This window comes from Hyla sarda, chromosome 1 (genome assembly GCF_029499605.1).
Source record: "Hyla sarda isolate aHylSar1 chromosome 1, aHylSar1.hap1, whole genome shotgun sequence".
Lineage (NCBI taxonomy): Eukaryota > Metazoa > Chordata > Amphibia > Anura > Hylidae > Hyla > Hyla sarda.
This window is the reverse complement of record NC_079189.1, coordinates 587,749,645-587,769,861: the sequence shown is the minus strand read 5'-3', so window position 1 is coordinate 587,769,861 and position 20,217 is coordinate 587,749,645. Positions and strand designations below refer to the sequence as shown.

The following is a 20,217-nucleotide window of genomic DNA, read 5'->3' as shown; positions in this document are numbered from 1 at the left end:
AGGCGATTGGTGTGTGGTGGTGAATGGGGCAGGCGATTGGTGTGTGTGGTGAATGGGGCAGGCGATTGGTGTGTGGTGGTGAATGGGGCAGGCGATTGGTGTGTGGTGGTGAATGGGGCAGGCGATTGGTGTGTGGTGGTGAATGGGGCAGGTGATTGGTGTGTGGTGAAGGGGGCAGGTGATTGGTGTGTGGTGAAGGGGGCATGTCCCAACCTTGTGGTGGTGGGAGGCAGTGTATCCCTCCTTGTGGTGGTGGGAGGCGATTGGTATGTGGTGGGATGGGGCGTGTCCCAACCTTGTAGTGGTGGGAGGTAGTTGGTGTGTGGTGGAAGGGGTGCGTCCCTCCTTGTGGTGCTAGGAGGTGATTGGTGTGTGGTGGGAGGGGACATGTCTCTCCTTGTGGTGGTGGGAGGTGATTGGTGTGTGGTCGGAGGGGGTGTGTCCCTTCCTTGTGGTGGGAGGTGATTGGAGTGTCTGCTCATGCAGCCTTATCCATGAGTCATCTCTTGTCCATGACTCATGGACAAGCCAGATGCTGCTGCAGGACTGGTTAGTGTACCAGTAGGTATAAGGATCCCTAGTGGTGGGATTTTCAGGAGTTTTCTTTATGAAATATTTAAAAAAAAATGTACACAATATTACAAAATGTCTAATTTTCATCAGTAAAAACATACAATCTGACAGTGACATCTAACAGTGCCCATTTAAGTTAAGTCTACATATGCCAGATTTCCTGCAGGTGAGACCCACAGACAGTTGGCTTAGTGGTAGATTCTGCAATGATAAGGTCTAAGGACTTTCTGCCACGTATTGCTGCCAAAAAGTGGAGTAAGGCTGGGTTCCCACTACGTTTTCTCCCATACGGGAGCACATACGGTAGGGGGGGAGCTAAAACCTTGCGCTCCCGTATGCCTTCGTATGCGCTCCCGTATGCAATTCATTTCAATGAGCCGACCGCAGGGAAACGTTCGGTCGGCTCATTTTTGCGCCATATGCGCTTTTACAACCGGACCTAAAACCGTGGTTGACCATGGTTTTAGGTGCTGGGAAAAAGCGCATACGGCGCAAAAATGAGCAGACCGGACGTTTCACTGCGGTCGATTCATTGAAATGAATTACATACGGGAGTGCAAGGTTTTAGCTCCCCCCCCTACCGTATGCGCTCCTGTCTGGGAGAAAACGTAGTGGGAACCCAGCCTAAGAAGAAGTACTGAAAACATTAGGCCATGATCACATCATAATTCAGCCTTTCATTCCACTCATATGTCAGCAAAGTTGGCTGCACGGCGAGGCTTGAGCCTCACTAACTTTAAATGGGTACTCCGGTGGAAAACTTTGTTTTGTCTTTTTAAATCAAATGATACCAGAAAGTTAAACAGATTTGTAAATTACTTCTATATAAAAATCTTAATCCTTCCAGTACTTATCAGCTGCTGTATACTACAGAGGAAGTTGTGTAGTTCTCTTCAGTCTGACCACAGTGCTCTCTGCTGACACCTCTGTCCAATTTAGGAGCTGTCCAGAGCAGGAGCAAATCCCCATAGCAAACCTATCCTGCTCTGGACAGTTCCTGACATGGACAGAGGTGTCAGCAGAGAGCACTGTGGTCAGACAGAAAGGAAATTTAAAAAGAAAAGAACTTCCTGTGGAACATACAGCAGCTGATAAGTACTGGATTAAGATTTTTAAATAAAAGTAATTCACAAATCTGTTTAACTTTCTGGCACCAGTTGATTTAAAAACATTTTTTTTTCATGTTCAGCTAATAGTCAGCTAGTAAGTACTTTTACTGAGCATATCCATGTTTGGGCACAGACACAAAGCATGCTCGAGACCAAACATATATACACTGGGGGAAAAAATACTCCATTCACGACTACGTTCAGGCAATTAAACGGCCACTGTCAGATTCATGCTGTACATCTTGGCAAAACATTAACCTTTCTAATATACTTCATAAGAAAATGTATTTCCTTTTTATAGAAATTATGGCTTATAAAATCATTGCTTTGTCCAAGCTGAAGCACAGGCATGGACAAAGTCCAGTAAGTGAGAGTGGGATAGCACTCCTCTGTGCTCTCTCCCGTCCTATCAGAGAGAGCACTGAGGAGTGCTATCAGACAGGGGAGAGCACAGAGGAGTGCCATCAGACAGGAGAGAGCACAGAGGAGTGCCATCAGACAGGAGAGAGCACAGAAGAGTGCCATCAGACAAGAGAGCACAGAGGAGTGCCATCAGACAAGAGAGAGCACAGAGGAGTCCTATCAGACAGGAGAGAGCACAGAGGTGTCCTATCAGACAGGAGAGAGCACAGAGGAGTCCTATCAGACAGGAGAGAGCACAGAGGAGTGCCATCAGACAGGAGAGAGCACAGAAGAGTGCCATCAGACGAGAGCACAGAGGAGTGCCATCAGACAAGAGAGAGCACAGAGGAGTGCCATCAGACAAGAGAGAGCACAGAGGAGTGCCATCAGACAAGAGAGAGCACAGAGGAGTGCTATCAGACAAGAGAGAGCACAGAGGAGTGCTATCAGACAAGAGAGAGCACAGAGGAGTGCTATCAGACAAGAGAGAGCACAGAGGAGTGCTATCAGACAGGAGAGAGCACAGAGGAGTCCTATCAGACAGGAGAGAGCACAGAGGAGTCCTATCAGACAGGAGAGAGCACAGAGGAGTCCTATCAGACAGGAGAGAGCACAGAGGAGTCCTATCAGACAGGAGAGAGCACAGAGGAGTGCTATCAGACAGGAGAGAGCACAGAGGTGTCCTATCAGACAGGAGAGAGCACAGAGGAGTCCTATCAGACAGGAGAGAGCACAGAGGAGTGCTATCAGACAGGAGAGAGCACAGAGGAGTGCTAGCCCACCCTAACTTACTGGACTTTGTCCATGCCTGTGCTTAAGCTTGGACAAAGCCATGATTTTATAAGCCATGAGTTCCATAAAATAAAATAGGGAGATATACTTCATGAGAAAATTCTATTAGAAAGGTTAATGTTTTGCCAAGCTGTAAAACAAACGTTTTGTATCTGACAGTGCTCATTTAAGGTCAATGAGGCCTGAGCCTCACGTGTTGGCAGCCAATTGTCGATGTATACGTGAAACAGAAGACGAATTGTGATGTGAAGTGGGTTTTCCCAACCTTCTATTGATAACGAGGTCCCTGTAAATTGTATATAAAGGATAAGTAAGTACCTCATCGCCTCCGGTCTGACACACATCCAGAGCATCCGGATGTGCGCACTGATTTGGTCTGAAGCTTTCATTAGAAGAATCCAGATTTTCCAGATCGTGTTCTTCCCACTGCAGACAACTCTGTTCCTATATGACAAATTGTTAGAACCCAGAATAACAATTAAAAATTTAAATTTTGACTTATTGCACAGACATGTTAACAGTTTAGATTTGTAAGGGTTGTAGAAGTCTATTTCCCTGCCACTAGTTTATGTTGCCTTCAGATAGGGCAGTAAGAACTTTGTGACAGATTATTTAAACAAAATTTAAAAAAAAAAAAAAAAAAAAAAAAGCAGTCTGGAAAATTAGTCTTTTTTATTTTCCATATATTGTGCAGAATAAGCTATAATAGTGAAACATGTTTATGCTTTGTTTGAGTTTTATCTGATGTGGGTTCTCAGCCGTACTGATTGCAGTTACATCACTGAAAAGTATTTCCTAAGGCTGCCCTATAGAGATAGCAGCAGCAGTATATAGCTAGAGCTAGGAGGGGTCTGGGAGCTGCCAGGATAGATTTTATCGATGTTTTTGTAATCTTGTACTTCACAGAAATACAGTTGACACAGGGCAGATCCCTTTCTTTTACACACATAAAGGGGTAACACCAGTCTGGTGGGAAACAATAATTTTTTTTAATAAACTGGTGCCAAAAAGTTAAACCTATTTGTAAATTACTTCTATCTAAAAATCTCAATCCTTCCAGTACTTATCAGCTGCTGTATGCTAGTTTTTCTATGGGGATTTGTTTGTAATCTGGAAAGTTCCTGATACGGACAGAGGTGGCAGCAGAGAGCAATGTGGTCAGACTGGAAAGAACTACACAACTTCCTGTGGAGCATACAGCAGCTGATAAGTACTGGAAGGATTAAGATTTTTAAATAGAAGTCATTTACAGATCTATATAACTTTCTAACACCAGTTGATTAGAAAGAAAAAAAAAAAGTTTTTTCACCAGAGTACCCCTTTAACACAGATTGAGTTACAGTAATGGAACACATGGATGCAGCTGTGTGGAATAACATGGACACATTCTTGGCACTGAAAGACTAGTGATGATGAGTGTGCATGATACAAGCAAACAAACTGGAGTGCTTCTTTAACCCCTTAAGGACCACGGGCGTACAGGTACGCCCTGATGTCCTGGTACTTAAGGACCAAGGGCGTACCTGTACACCCGTGGGAATTCCAGTCCCCGATGCTCGCCGGGCAGGGACTGGACCGGGATGCCTGCTGAAATCATACAGAAGGCACCCTGTGCAAACCCCTGGGGGGGGGTCCTGAGACCCACACCCATTATCCCCCCCCCCCCCCCCCCCACACCCATTACCGTAAAATCTCTCTCTCTCGAAAGATCCATTGGGGGACACAGACCATGGGGTGTATGCTGCTGTCTCTAGGTGGTGTGACACTATGGCAACAAAAAAAGTCGGCTCCTCCCAGCAGGATATACCCGCCTCCAGGCCCTGAGCTAATCAGTTTTAGTACCAGAGCAATAGGAGAAGACCGACAAGTCAAGGAAAAAACACAAACTGTCCGAGAACCAGAGGAAAAAACAACTGAACACACCCTCGGACAGAGAACCAAAGAGAAACCCAAAAAAGGGTGGGAGTTGTGTCCCCCAATGGATCCTTCGAGAAAGATTTTACGGTAAGCATAAAAAAAATCTCCTTTTCTCCATCGGCTCCATTGGGGGACACAGACCATGGGACGTACCAAAGCCGTCCCTTGGGTGGGTAAGGAATCAGATAGGTGGATGGTTGGACCACCGCCGTCTGCAACATCTTACAGCCCAGAGTAGCATCAACCGATGCGAAGGCATGAATCTGGTAGTACCTTGAGAAAGTGTACAAAGACGACCACGCGGACGCCTTACAGAACTGCAAGGCCGAAGCCACGTATCGGAGGGCCCAGGATGCCCCGAAAAACGGGTGGAATGAGCCAAACCCCTGAAGGGTGGGATCTTCCGCTTGGAGCAGTAAGCTCCCAAAAAAGAGCAGACCGGATCCACCGAAAAATGGTGGTCGTAGAAGCAGGTTGTCCTATACAACGACCTTCCGGAAAAACAAAAAAGGGGTCACATTGCCGAAAAGAAAGTGTGACTGAGTAGAGAAGTCCGAACAGCCCTCACCACAACCAGGTTGTGGAACAAACGCTTCCAGAGATGAGAAGGGGCCAGACAAAAGGACGGTAGGACAATGTTCTCATTGAGATGAAAAAGTCAAAAACCATCTCAGATAAGAAGGACGGACCTGGACGGAAAACAACTTGTCCTGGTATACAACCAGGAAGGAAGAACGGCAGGAGAAAGCTACCAGCTCTGACACCCTCCTAACAGAGCTAAGAGCAATAAAGGAACGCCACCTTCCGGGGAAGGAGGCGAAGAAAAATGTTCCTGAGAGGGTCAAAAGGGGTGCCTTGTAGTGCACCTAAGACCAAGTGTAAGTCCCAAGGGAAAGAAGGGGGACTGATAAGGAGGGGCAGCTTGTGACACTTCCTGAACCAGGTTTGGACATGATAATTGAATGTCAGAGGACGTCGAATGGAAAAGACCGAACCTTGACCCTTAAGGAAGCTGAAAGCCAACCCTTGGGCCAGCCCCGACTGGAAGGGAAAGGGGTCGGGAAGGAAAACCGCGACCGGAGAAAAAGGCTGAGTTTCACACCAACGAAAACAAGATCGCCAGGTATGGTGGCAAGTCTTGCAGAGGAAGGCTTGTGAGCCCTCAGCATGGTGCAAACCACTTGGGAAGAGAAACCGTGGGTCCTCAGAACCACTGTCTCAACCGCCACACCGGCAAAAGCAGAGACGGTAAATAGGGTGGCACAGGAGACCTGAGCTAGGAGGTCTGGAATAGGGAAGGCGCATCGTTAAGACGTATAGGAGTCTGACCATGACGACGAACAACGGCTGGGCCACGAGAATGGCGGGAACGCCCTACAATGAGTTTCCTCAGAACCCCCGAAAAGAGGAAGGGGAGGAAAAACAGACAAGGTAGGACAACGCCCGACCACTAAACAGATAAGGTAGGGCAAAGCCCGACCAAGAGAGAGGAACGCTTCGGTTGTGGCGGGACAAGCAGAGGTCCACGCCAGGAATGCCTCAGGGGTTGCAGATCACTGCAAACACCCCCGGATGTGGGGACCACTCGTCTTGGACGACTGAGGACCAACCAAGAAGACCACGTCCCAGGGACGGCCGGATAGAGGATAGCTGAGATGGCCGGAAACCTGAGTTCCACCCAGAAGGGAAATTCCCAAGAATCAAGCAAAGAAAGAATTGCCCTAGACCTCAACATGTTGAAGGGGGAAAAGGGCTTCTCGGGGGACCAAGACCACAGACTGGCTGTTCCCTGAAAACACCTCCCCAGCCCGACAGACAGGCAGGGAGAGGCAGGAAGGAGCGCCCCTGAAAAATCAGGGGGAAAACGAAGCCACCATAGAAGGGACTGACAAGACTGTCGAGAGCCAATGGAGACCTGTCCCACCGGAAGAGAATCAGCAGGTGAAAAAAAGTCGGTGATGAAAGAGGACAAATTGCACGGCCTCCACCAATCGACCCAGGACATCCATGCAAAAGCGAATGGAAAACTGGAGCAGGGTGCCAAAGTCACCGGACTCTAGATGAGAGTTGGACGATTGTTCGACGGAGTCGAAAGCAGGCTGAGGCCGCGTCGAACTGGAGCCCCAGGAGAGCTGTTGGACTTGTCCCGATAGACCATCCAACCGAAGTGAGACAAGGTCTGGAGGTTGAGACCAAGACTCTCCAGGATCTGGGCCCTGGCTGGAGCTCTGATCATGAGGTCGTCCAAGTTAGGGATCATGGAAACAACTGATGTCCGTATTAAAGGGCCATCACAGGCGCCAGGACTTGGAAAGGGTCCGCGGAGAAGTGGCCAGACCGAAATGGAGAGCCACAAAAGAAATGACCGTCTGGAACTGCAGAGGCGACCAACCACCCAAAAAAGGTCGGTGGGTGGGGCGACCCTTCAGGCCAAGGAAGGCTTATGGGTGGGATGGGTCCAGAAGGGGGGAGAACTCTACCCGTGAAGGCGCCAAGCTGAACCCTTTGTTGGAACCAAAGGTCTGCAGGACCGGAAGGAGGAGGACTTCCGATGGAAAGTGGTTCTGCAAGCCTTATCCAGAGGTATAAGGAACTCTTACCGCCCGTCGCCTCCCTTCTTGAAGGCTGTGTCGGCATTCAGGCTATAAACCACATGGAGCGAAGGAGGCCTCCAGGTAGCCTGTGGCAAAGGCAGCACAGCGGCTGCGCATGGGAGCAGAACACAGAAAATCTCCGGCAGAGGAGCATCGAGCTGGTTCAGATAGATCCTCCGGAGGAATGCTGAATACTACCTGGCGGAGTTGGGAGACCATACTGAAAGGGCATCTGACACCCAGGCAGACGCAAAAGCAGGAAGAAAGGAGGAACCTGCCGTCTAAAAGGCAAGTTTTGCCAAAGTCCCCACCTTTTTGTCCACTGGATCCTGAAAGGCAGCTGCATCAGTCAACGGCAGGACAGTCGCCTTAGAGAGGCGGGAGACCAGTAGATCCACAGTTGGAAAGGAGGTCCACCGAGCAATGAGGTCCTTGGCGAGGGAATACCGTGCTTGAACCTTCTTCGTTTCCTGAAACTTCTTGTCAAGACGCCTCCAGGCGGATTCCAGCAGGACGTCAAATTCAGCGAGAGAGCTGAAAGTCTTGAGTGCCGGTCGGGTACGAAGAAAGGAGACTTCTGGAGCCACGTCCGAAGTTCCTGGGTCCTTTAACTGGAAGGTGTCTCTTATGGCCGAAACCAATGAGTACACCACATCAGGACATATCCGTGCGGTCCTCTGAGTCGGAGGCCGAAGCAGAAACCTCATCCACAAGTTCTCTAGGTGAATGGCAACGAGGTGAGGCAGCCCTGGAAGAGGTCGGGCACAATAAAGGGTAACTTCTGGAGCCACGCCCAAAATTTCTGGGTCCTCTAGATGGAAGGTGTCTCTTATGGCCGAAACCAGTGAGTGCACCATGTCCGACATATCCATGCGGTCCTCTGAATCAGAGGCCGAATCGGAAACTTCAACCACAAGTTCTCCAGGTAATTGGGAACGTGTGAGGTGACCCTGGAAGAGAGGAGAAACTGGACTGGTACGCAGGTCTGGAGAACCAGAGCGGCGACCATAGGAGCGTCCTCTAGGGGAGCTACGCTTGCTACCAGCTGGAGTAACAGGGCGATGCCTGTGAGGGAGCGCCCGTGCCTGCCAGGAGACTCGGGGGATGAGTCAGATGAAACACCCTTATGACGCTGCAAGAGCGTCAGTATAGGGGGGAGAGCGGGACCCTCTGGAGGGCCGGAGTAGGGAGGATCCCTCCAAAGGCAGTCCCCACAGAACTGGAGCCCTTCACAGGGGGGTCTGGGGGAGCAGTGGTGTAGGTAAAACAAACGGGTTCAGCAGAACCATACATTTTAGCGTTACAGCCCCTAAAGCTGTAATAAGTAACCTCCCGAGCTGTTTAGAGGGAGGAACCTGTCTGGACTCGGACATAAGTCTCACCCAGCAAGGGCATCACTGATTGGCCCTGAAAATCCCTCTGTGCGCACACTGCACCGATAATTTGCGCGCTCTGAGGAATCCCTGCCGGCCAGGGGTGGGCAGAGCTAAGTTCGTACAGGGCCCGCGGTCAAACTACATGCGACCGATAATGGCGCCCGCTCCCGGCCCCAAACGCATATGTGAGTGACAGGGGAAGGGAGCGGACGAACACACACCCGGCAGCCTCCGCTGCCAAACAGGGAACTTATGACAGCGATATGCAGCCGAAGCTGCACATTCAAAACAGTGAAAGTCGCAGCCGCGGCTCGCAGGTAGGCGGGGCTTAAGACTGTGCAGAACCTGCGGCTGAGAACATGTGGCCGGGAGATAATGGCGCCCGCTCTCAGCCCTAAGCCCATATGCAGTCACATGTGCGAGCGCAATGGGAAGAGAGCGGGTGAAAACACCGTCAGCAGCTTTTACACGCTGCCGACGGGAAGGAGAGACAGGCGCGAGATGCGGCTGAGACTGAAGCCGGCACTCGCAAGTGAAAGTCAGCAGCCGCGGCTGCTGAGGGAGGAAGCTGGCCATGGTGCCTGAATACAGTTCTCACACTACTGCATATGTCCCCCAACCTGATACTAAGAGAGGGTTGCTAGTCCCTCTTCAATAAGCCCCCAGACCATCATGAAGGGGTTGCCCAGGGAAAATAAAGAGTGGGCAAAAACTAGGGGTCTCCAGAGGTTGCAAGTCCACACCTAAAAGGGGGAAATACTCACCTCAGTCTGAAGAACTTACCTCATGAAGTCTTCTCTATGAAGTCTTCAGCCAGCTTTAGTTACCTGCATCACGCCGGGCTACCATGTGCAAGCGAGGCGAGCAGGGAGATAGGGGGACCCAGACCCATGAGGTACAACCCCAGGCACTGACCGTTGGCGAGAGAGGGTGAACAGCGCATATACGTGTCCCCCTCAATCGCAATGGGGAAACAGTGAGCCGGAGTTCCTGAGTCCCCACCTGAAAACAGGAAAGAAAACGGAATAAAAAACTAACATCCCTAAATCTAAGAAAATAATAAAACATAAGACCTCGTCTGGAGAGAACTCCAGACCATGTCCACTTCCTTAGACACTAAGCTAAAACTGATTAGCTCAGGGCCTGGAGGCGGGTATATCCTGCTGGGAGTAGCCAACTTTTTTTGTTGCCATAGTGTCACACCTCCTAGAGACAGCAGCATACACCCCATGGTCTATGTCCCCCAATGGAGCCGATAGAGAAATTCCGATTTTGAAAATTTTGTGAAAAATTTGAAAATTTCTGCTGAACTTTGAAGCCCGCTGATGTCTTCCAAAAGTAAAAAATTTCAACTTTATGATGCAAACAAAGTAGACATATTGTATATGTCAATCAATAGATCATTTATTTAGGATGTCCATTTTCCTTACAAGCAGAGAGCTTCAAAGTTAGAAAAATGCAAAATTTTCAATGTTTTTCATGGACCTCAGATCCCTGAGGAAGGGGAATTTTCTCCCTGCAACGCGTCGGATTATATGTATTATTAAATAAATTATTCTTTTGAACGAAGTTCAGTGCCTTGCACTAATTATAAAGAAAACTTTCGGACAGATCTGAAAAAAGGAGCGAATGAATACCGGTGTGTCAAGTACCTGGATGGTGTGGTGAAAGACAAACTCGTTCGCAGGCTGGCCGGATTGAGGGGGGTTTATGGACGAAAAAAACCCTCTCGCCGAAGTAAGTAGGGTTGCTCCCTTAACGCAGGAAATTGGCTGCATATTAATATCGATCCTGTCTGCTCTCCTATTTTTGTTTTTTTGTTTATCCATTATATTATTCGGAGTGACGAGTCACTTGCCGAGGAGGATTGATGCGGAGAAAGGACTGATATGAGAGATCACTGGTTGCATCTATTGGTCTTCTAAAGTGTGTGAGTGGTTAGAGTAACCACTCACCAAGTGTAAGTGTGAATTTTATTCATTCAAAAGTGTTGCCAACTGAAGGCTCTATACACCGCTCCCAAAAAAAGTTTTTTCTTGTACTACTCTCTACAATGTTTTTCATGAAATTTTTGCATTTTTCACCAAGAAATGATGCAAGTATCGACGGAAATTTACCACTATGTTAAAGTAGAATAGGTCACGAAAAAAGTAAGTAAAAGCATCCCGGAGAAATTAATGCTTAAAGTGACAGTGGTCAGATGTGCAAAAATTGCTCTGGTTCTTTAGGTGAAAATGGGCTTGGTCCTTAACCTCTTAAGGACGTAGGGGGTACCTGTACACCCTACACCCGGTCCCGGTGTTAAAAACGGGGGTCACCTCGATAGTTGTGCCGCGCGCTGTTAACCCTTCAGACGCGGCGATCAAAGTTGACCGCCGCGTCTGAAAACGAAAGTAAATGCTTCCCGGCAGCTCAGTCGGGCTGATCGGGACATCGCGATAAAATCGTGATGTCCCAATCAGCTGGGACACAGGCGGAGGTCTCCTTACCTCTCTCCGCGGCGTCCGATCGTCGAGCAATCAAGCCCCTATCTGACTGATCCCTGCAAAGCTATGGCTTTGCAGGGATCAGCATAGGATATCAGTGTGTGCAGTGTTATAGGTCCCTATTGGAGCTATAACACTGCAAAAAAAAAAAAAAGTGAAAAAGTGAAATAATAAAAAAAAGTGAAAAAGGTCATTTAACCCCTTCCCTAATAAAAGTTTGAATCACCCCCTTTTCCCATAAAAAAAAAAAAAAAACTGTAAATAAAAATAAACATATGTGGTATCATCGCGTGTGAAAATGTCCGAAATATAAAAATATATAATTAATTAAATTGCACGGTCAATGGCGTGCGCGCAAAAAAATTCCAAAGTCAAAAATAGTGCATTTTTGGTCACTTTTTATATCAAGAAAAAATAGCAATCAAAAAGTCCTATCAATACAAAAATGGTACCGATAAAAACTTCAGAACACAGCGCAAAAAATGAGTCCTCATACCGCCCCATACGCGGAAAAATAAAAAAAGTTATAGGGATTAGAAGGAGAATTTTTAAACATATAAATTTTCCTGCATGTAGTTATGATTTTTTTCCCGAAGTACGACAATATCCAACCTATATAAGTAGGGGATCATTTTAACCGAATGGACCTACAGAATAGTGATAAGGTGTCATTTTTACCGAAAAATTTACTGCATAGAAACGGAAGCCCCCAAAAGTTACAAAATTACATTTTTTCTTCAAATTTTGTCGCACAATTAATTTTTTTCTGTTTCGCCGTGAATTTTTGGGTAAAATTACTAATGTCACTGCAAAGTAAAATTGGTGGCGCAAAAAATAAGCCATGATATGGATTTTTATGTGCAAAATTGAAAGCATTATGATTTTTAGAAGGTGATTAGGAAAAGATGAAAATGCAAAAACGGGAAAAACGCTGAGTCCTTAAAGGGGTACTCCGCCCCTAGACATCTTATCCCCTATCCAAAGGATAGGGGATAAGATGTCAGTACGCCGCGGTCCCGCTGCTGAGGACCCCCGGGATCCCTGCTGCGGCACCCCGCCATCATTATAGCACAGAGAGAGTTCGCTCTGTGCGTAATGACGGCGATACGGGGGACGGAGCAGCGTGACGTCATGGCGCCGCCCCTCATGACATCACGGCCCGTCCCCTTAATGCAAGTCTATGGGAGGGGGCGTGACGACCGCCACGCCCCCTCCCATAGACTTGTATTGAAAGGGGCGGGCCGTGATGTCACGAGGGGCGGAGCCGTGACATAACAATGCTCCGGCCTCTGTACTGCCCATCATTACGCGCAGAGCGATTTCGCTCTGTGCTGTAATGAGAGCGTGGTGCCGCAGCGGGGATCCCAGGGCTCCCCAGCAGCGGGACCGCGGCGTACTGACATCTTATCCCCTATCCTTTGTATAGGGGATAAGATGTCTAGGGGCGGAATACCCCTTTAAGGGGTACTCTGGTGGAAAACCTTTTTTAAATTACAAAAACAGATTTGTAAATTACTTCTATTAAAAAATTTTTACCATTCCAGTACATATTAGCAGCTGTATTCTATTTGGAGGAAATTCCTTTCCTTTTTTAATTTCTTTATTGTCTTGTCCACAGTGCTCTCTGCTGACACCTGCGGCCCGTATCAGGAACTGTCCAGAGCAGGAGAAAATCCCCATAGAAAACCTATGCTGCTCTGGACAGTTCCTGACACAGACAGAGATGTCAGCAGAGAGCACTGTGGACAAAAAAGAAACAAAAAGAATAGGATTTTCTCTGTAGCTGCTAAAAAGTACTGGAAGGATTAGGATTTTTGAATAGAAGTAATTTACAAATCAAATAGAGAAAAAAATGGAACGGCTCTTGTTCACACCGCAACCAATATAGACCTGGGCTGTCCAATAATTACACCTATATCCCTCGGTGTACCAAAATATTACAGAAATGATATAAAGATAATTGGGGCTCAAGGTCAAGGATATATGGACACAAGTTAATAAAAATAGTTTATTCATACAAATAGTAAATATATTTCATTGTTTTAATATGCGGATAGTGGTGACAGTGGTTCACAGGGCCCTTGTGAAATCACGACACCCACTAGTTAAAAATGTATATAAAAAGATAAAATATTGTATTGAGACAATTAAATTAGATGAATATATATAATACATGTGCTAGTAAGAATACAAAAAATTCGATCTGATAGTAGAGAGATTATATATATATATATATATATATATATATAAAAAAAAGAAGAAACCATCCATAAGGTGTTGGTAACCTATAGCAACTGTTGAATTTGGTGGACAAATAGAGTACCATATATACTCGAGTATAAGCCTAGTTTTTCAGCACGATTTTTCGTGCTGAAAACGTCCCCCTCGGCTTATACTCGAGTGAACTCTCCGCCTGTCAATCCCTTCTCAGTGGTCTTCAACCTGCGGACCTCCAGATGTTGCAAAACTACAGCTCCCAGTATGCCCGGACAGCCATCGGCATGCTGGGAGTTGTAGTTTTGAAACATCTGGAGGTCCGCAGGTTGTAGACCACTGCGGCCTTTGTCATCATCCAGACCCCCCTTTAGTTTTCTACTCGCCTCCCCTCGGTTGGAAGGAAGGGTGATTTGGTCTGTGAGGTCCCTGCGCATGAACGTCCCTGTGCGTCGTCGTCAAGGCAACATCACTAGTCCGGGGCCGGCCCGGAGCGGAGAAGAGGGCATCCCGGTGTAGATGGACAGCCTGGAACGACTAACCCTCTCCACCGGATGGTCCCTGCAGCATAGATGGCCTGGACCAGCTCACCCTTCCTTCCCACTGAGGGGAGGTGAGTAGAAAACTAAAGGGGGGTCTGGATGATGATGAAGGCCGCAGTGGTCTTCAACCTGCATACCTCCAAAGGTTTCAAAACTACAACTCCCAGCATGCCCGGACAGCCATCGGCTGTCCGGGCATGCTGGGAGTTGTAGTTTTGCAACATCTGGAGGTCCGCAGATGTTGAAGACCACTGATGAAGGGATTAACAGGCGGTGATAATGTATTTCCCACCCTAGGCTTATAGTCGAGTCAATAACTTTTCCTGGGTTTTTTGGGTGAAATTAGGGGTCTCGGCTTATATTCGGGTCGGCTTATACTCTAGTATATACGGTAAATCAGTCCATATGTTAATATGCGCCTTGTAGTGCTTTTATAGCACCAATCTGTAAGTAATAGTCAATATACAGCTCTCAGTGCTGCTCAACAGTTCACAGTGATGCAATTGTTACTTTGTATCTAAGCTCAATGATGATTGGCGGCATAAGTAGCACTTGTAACAGTTTGCAGTAGTAAGTAGCAGGAGATATAATTTTATGCTCACGGCTCCATGTGTTACAGGCTGAAGATGCTGTCATCAGATGGAGATGCTGCGATCTCTTCAGCGTTTCCTTTGGTGCCTGGGTACTGTGGCCACTTGATGTGGTGGGCACAGGCTGTCTCTCTTTGCGGGAGAGGGCACCATCGGAGACTCTGCCGTCTCCTAGGATGGCGGTGCTGTATAGCGGTGGGCTCAAAATGATGTCTCTCCAGAGCTTCCACTGAAGGTATCAATCGCGTCCTCGTTAGAGATGAGCGAACTTACAGTAAATTCGATTCGTCACGAACTTCTCGGCTCGGCAGTTGATGACTTTTCCTGCATAAATTAGTTCAGCTTTCCGGTGCTCCGATGGGCTGGAAAAGGTGGATACAATCTTGGGGACTCTCTCCTAGGACTGTATCCACCTTTTCCAGCCCACCGGAGCACCTGAAGGCTGAACTAATTTACGCAGGAAAAGTCATCAACTGCCGAGCCGAGAAGTTTGTGACGAATCAAATTTACTGTAAGTTTGCTCATCTCTAGTCCTCGTGGTTCAAGGGCGCACGTATGAAGCAGGCAATTAGCTGGATGGTATATCCACTGCGTATAGGGTTCTCAGAGTTCATATAAAAGGTGGTCTCAATAGTGTATATATAGGGGGTTGGACGCGTTTCAAGACTCAGTCTTTTCCTCAGCAGCAATAATTGTAACATTGTTTACAATTATTATTGCTGCTGAGGAAAAGACTGAGAAACGGCATTCAACATCCACCGGCACCCGAGGTCAGCTGACGTCAGACGCCGAGGAAGAGCCCGCCGGTGAGCGCGGCCGCAGATAGTGCGAACATCACGCCACCTCGGCTGGAGCGCATCTGAATCCATCTAACCCAGGCTGACGGCGGTGCGGTGAGTGGCATGAACGTGCCGAACAGCTAATTTCAATTACAGGCTCGCTCTTAAAGGGGTACTCCGGTGAAAACCTTTTTTCTTTTAAATCAACTGGTGGCAGAAAGATAAACATATTTGTAAATTACTTAGATTAAAAAATCTTAATCCTTCCTGTACTTATTAGCTGCTGAATACTACAGAGGAAATTCTTTTCTTTTTGGAATGCTCTCTGATGACATCACGAGCACAGTTCTCTCTGCTGACGTTATTATAATAATAACGCTTTATTTATTGTTGTCCTTAGTGGGATTTGAACCCAAGTCCCCAGCAATGCAAGGCAGCAGTGCTAACCACGGAGCCACCATGTTGCCCTTAGCATACATCTGCTATGCATGGTTGCTAAAATGGACAGAAATGTCAGCGGAGAGCACTGTGCTCGTGATGTCATCAGTGTTCCAAAAAGAAAGGAATTTCCTCTGTAGCATTCAGCAGCTAATAAGTACTGGAAGGATTACGATTTTTTAATAGAAGTAATTTACAAATATGTTTAACTTTCTGCCACCGGTTTATTTAAAAGAAAAAAGGTTTTCACCGGAGTACCCCTTTAACAATCATCTAAACCGGCAAACAGTGCTGCGTGCCTATATTGGACCATATGGATTTGCTATAAACTAGTATATACCTATCAGCACGGTGTACTCACTTTGAAAGGATTATTATAGGATATATTTTCTTTGCAGGACATTTCTGTTTCAGCACATTCTCTTGGTGCACAGGATTTATTATCATCATTTATGGGACACCTATTCTTTACAACTTTCATATAAGTTATCATTCAACAAGATTTTTATTGTACAAATTTTCCTTTGCCGGGTGATTTGCTTATGAATACAGGTTGATATATCTGATGCAAATGATATATCTGATGCAGATATACAGGTTGATATATCTGATGCAATAATACTTATGGTTTATCACTTTGAGTCGCTGTATGATAAACATATTGATATCTTTGTACTATATATGTAAATTTAGATAGCTACAATTTACAAGTGCTATCTATTCACAACAGCTGGAGTGGACTATTGAGACATTTTTAGACATTTTCATTTATTGTAATTTTATACTATAGCGTTACCGTAGGGCCCTGCGGGAAACGCTATATATATATATATATATATATATATATATCTATATATATATATATATATATATCTATATCTTTTACATCTATTAAAGCTTTGATTATTCATCTTAGTTTTTTTCAGTGTTTCTGATACCAGACATCTATCATTGAATCTATTTTAGATATTGAACTGAGGGCTAATACTTCTTTTTCTATTTTTATTATTAACTTGCGTCCATATATCCTTGACCTTGAGCCCCAATTATCTTTATATAATTTCCCTAATTTACAAATCTGTTTAACTTTCTGGCACTAGTTCAAAAAAATAAATAAATAAATAAATAAATAAAAAAAAAAAAAAAAAAAAAAGGTTTCCTCCGGAATACCCCTTAAGGACCACAGTTTTTTTTTTCCATTTTTTGCACTTTCGGGTTTTTCCTCCTCACCTTTTAAAAATCATAACCCTTTCAATTTTGCACCTAAAAATCCATATGATGGCTTATTTTTTGCACCACCAATTCTACTTTGCAGTGACATCAGTCATTTTTCCGCTTATGGGGCAGTATGAGGGCTAATTTTTTGCGCCGTGATCTGAAGTTTTTAGCGGTACCATTTTTGTATTGATCGGACTTTTTGATCGCTATTTATTAATTTTTTTCATGATATAAAAAGTGACCAAAAATACGTTATTTTGGACTTTGGAATTTTTTTCCGCATACTCCATTGACCGTGCGGTTTAATTAATGATATATTTTTAATAGTTCGGACATTTATGCACGCGGCGATACCACATATGTTTATATTTAGTTTTATTTTATTTTTTAACCCCTTAAGGACCGGGGGTTTTTCCGTTTTTGCATTTTCGTTTTTTGCTCCTTGCCTTTAAAAAAATCATAACTTTTTGCACCTAAAAATCCATATGATGGCTTACTTTTTGCGCCACCAATTTTACTTTGTAATGGCGTCAGTCATTTTGCCCAAAAATCTACGGTGAAATGGAAAAAAAATCATTGTGCGACAAAATTGAAAAAAAAAACGCCGTTTTGTAACTTTTGGGGGCTTCCGTTTCTACGTAGTACATTTTTCAGTAAAAATGACACCTCATCTTTATTCTGTAGGTCCATACGATTAAAATGATACCCTACTTATATAGGTTTGATTTTGTCGAACTACATGCAGGAAAATTAATACGTTTAAAATTGTCATCTTCTAACCCCTATAACTTTTTTATTTTTCCGTGTATGGGGCAGTATGAGGGCTCATTTTTTGCGCCGTGATCTGAAGTTTTTAACGGTACCATTTTTGCATTGATAGGACTTATTGATTTCTTTTTAAATGATATAAAAAGTGACCAAAAATGCACTATTATGGACTTTGGAATTACATATACCATATATGTTTATTTTTATTTTTATTTACACTGTTTTTTTTTTTGTGTTTTTTTTGGAAAAGGGGGGTGATTCAAACTTTTAATAGGGGAGGAGTTAAATTATCTTTATTCACTTTTTTTTTCCACTTTTTTTTGCAGTGTTATAGCTCCCATAGGGACCTATAACACTGCACACACTGATCTTCATTGATCACTGGTTTCTCATAGGAAACCAGTGATCGACAATTCTGCCGCATGACTGCTCATGCCTGGATCTCAGGCACTGAGCAGTCATTCGGCGATCGGACAGCGAGGAGGCAGGTAGGGGAACTCCCGCTGTCCTGTCAGCTGTTCGGGATGCCGCGATTAGCCGCGGCTATCCCGAACAACCCAACTTTCACTTTCACTTTTAGCCGCGCGGCTCAGCTCTGAGCACGCGGCTAAAGGGTTAATAGTGCGCGGCGCCGCGTTCGGCGCTGCGCGCTATTAGAGGCGTGTCCCGGCTTCACTATGACGCCGGGCCCGCCGTGATATGACGCGGGGTTACTGTATAACCCCGCGTTATATCAGGAGAGCAGGACCAAGGACGTACCGGTACGTCCTTGGTCCTTAAGGGGTTAATGGGAAAAGGCTTTTTGTGATGTGGACTTTTATTAGGGAAAGGGTTAAATCAAATTTATTAACCTTTTTTTTTTTCTTACACTTTTTTTTGGCAGTGTTATAGCTCCCATAGGGGGCAATAACAGTGCACACACTGATCTTTTACACTGATCACTGCAAAGCCATAGCTTTGCATTGATCAGTATTATCGGCGGTCAATTGCTTAAGCCTGCATCTCAGGCTTGGAGCAATCAATCGCCGTACGGACACGCCGGAGGAAGGCAAGAAGACCTCTGCTAGCGTCCTAGCTGATCAGGACACCGCATTTTCACTGCGGTGGTCCCGATCAGCCCCACTGAGCAGCCGGGAAGCTTTTACTTTCGTTTTAGACGCGGCGTTCAACTTTGAATGCCGCGTCTAAAGGGTAAATAGCATGCCGCGCGCTATTAGCACCGGGTCCCGGCTTCAGTTAAATGCCGGGACCGACCCGATATGCCAAGGGGTCACCGCGTTACCCAGTGTTATATCGCGGGAGCCGGCCAAGGACGTAAATATATTACGTCCTTGGTCGTTAAGGGGTTAAGCATTACATGTGAGGTAATCTCTTTTGCAATCATCTCCCTTCCAGAAATGGCTACGGTAATAGACATTCACCTGAGCGGGACTTGCTTCTTTGGGTCCAAGGCTCTTGGGAGCATCAGTTCCACTCCTCACGACAGGTGAGCGAGAACTTGTTGCAATTGGATATCCAGACAGTGAGAAGTCATCTTTCATCCCTTTCCTAATGACCAGCATTCGTGAAGGTCTGGACTTACTATTCAAAGGATATTCTGTACAAGAAGAATAGAACAGGTAAAGATCTCAACCATTTAAAGGGGTACTCCGCTGCCCGAGCATTCGAAACATTTTGTTCCGAACGCTTGGAGCGGGCAGCAGGGTTTGTGACGTCACGGTCACACCCCCTCAATGCAAGTCTATGGGAGGGGGCGTGGTGTCTGCCACGCCCCCTCCCATAGACTTGCATTGAAGGGGCGTGACATGTGGGGGCGTGGCCATGACATCACAACCCCTGCCGTCCGCACCCAGCATTTGAAATGATCGCCATGTGCTGCCCAGGGATCAGACCCCCGTGATCAGACATCTTATCCCCTATCCTTTGTATAGGGGATAAGATGCCTAGGGGTGGAATACCCCTTTAGGGTGCGTTCACATGGCCGTCTGTCCCCATTTTTTTTATTTTATCCCCGTTTCGGTTCCGTTCTTGCAGGCTGTAAACGGATTACAAATGGTTTTTAAAAAAAATCCCCTTCATGTCAATGGTTTTTTTTTTTTTTTTTTAATCCTTTCACATCCGTTGGCACCCGTCTGCACTCCTTTTCCTTTTTTTGACCGCAGAAAAAACGGCACTCTTCCGTAAAAAAAAATTTAAAAAAAATTAAAAAAAAATTAAAAAAAAAACGATCCAGTAAATTTAGCATTGAAGTCTATGAAAAACCGATGAGACTTCAATGTCCGTTTGCATCCGTTTTTACTTCTGAGTAGGGATGTCCCGATACCATTTTTTTAAGACCGAGTACGAGTACCGATACTTAAATTCTAGTACTCGCCGATACCAAGTACGAGTACTTTTATTTTAAAGGGAATCTGACACC

At 45.8% G+C, this 20,217-nt stretch overlaps 1 protein-coding gene across 3 annotated transcripts in view; it reads right to left on the bottom strand.

Annotated features, from left to right (window-relative positions):
- The window catches only part of GPBP1 (GC-rich promoter binding protein 1), a 40,699-nt gene that overhangs the window by 4,732 nt on the left and 15,750 nt on the right, over positions 1-20,217 (bottom strand). For all 3 annotated transcript variants that reach the window (XM_056545863.1, XM_056545844.1, XM_056545853.1), the window contains exons 6-7: positions 19,220-19,395; positions 3,195-3,320 (exon numbers count right to left, since the gene is read on the bottom strand). In XM_056545863.1, coding sequence (XP_056401838.1) covers positions 3,195-3,320; positions 19,220-19,395 — 302 coding nt within the window. The remainder of the gene's footprint in view (positions 1-3,194; positions 3,321-19,219; positions 19,396-20,217) is intronic.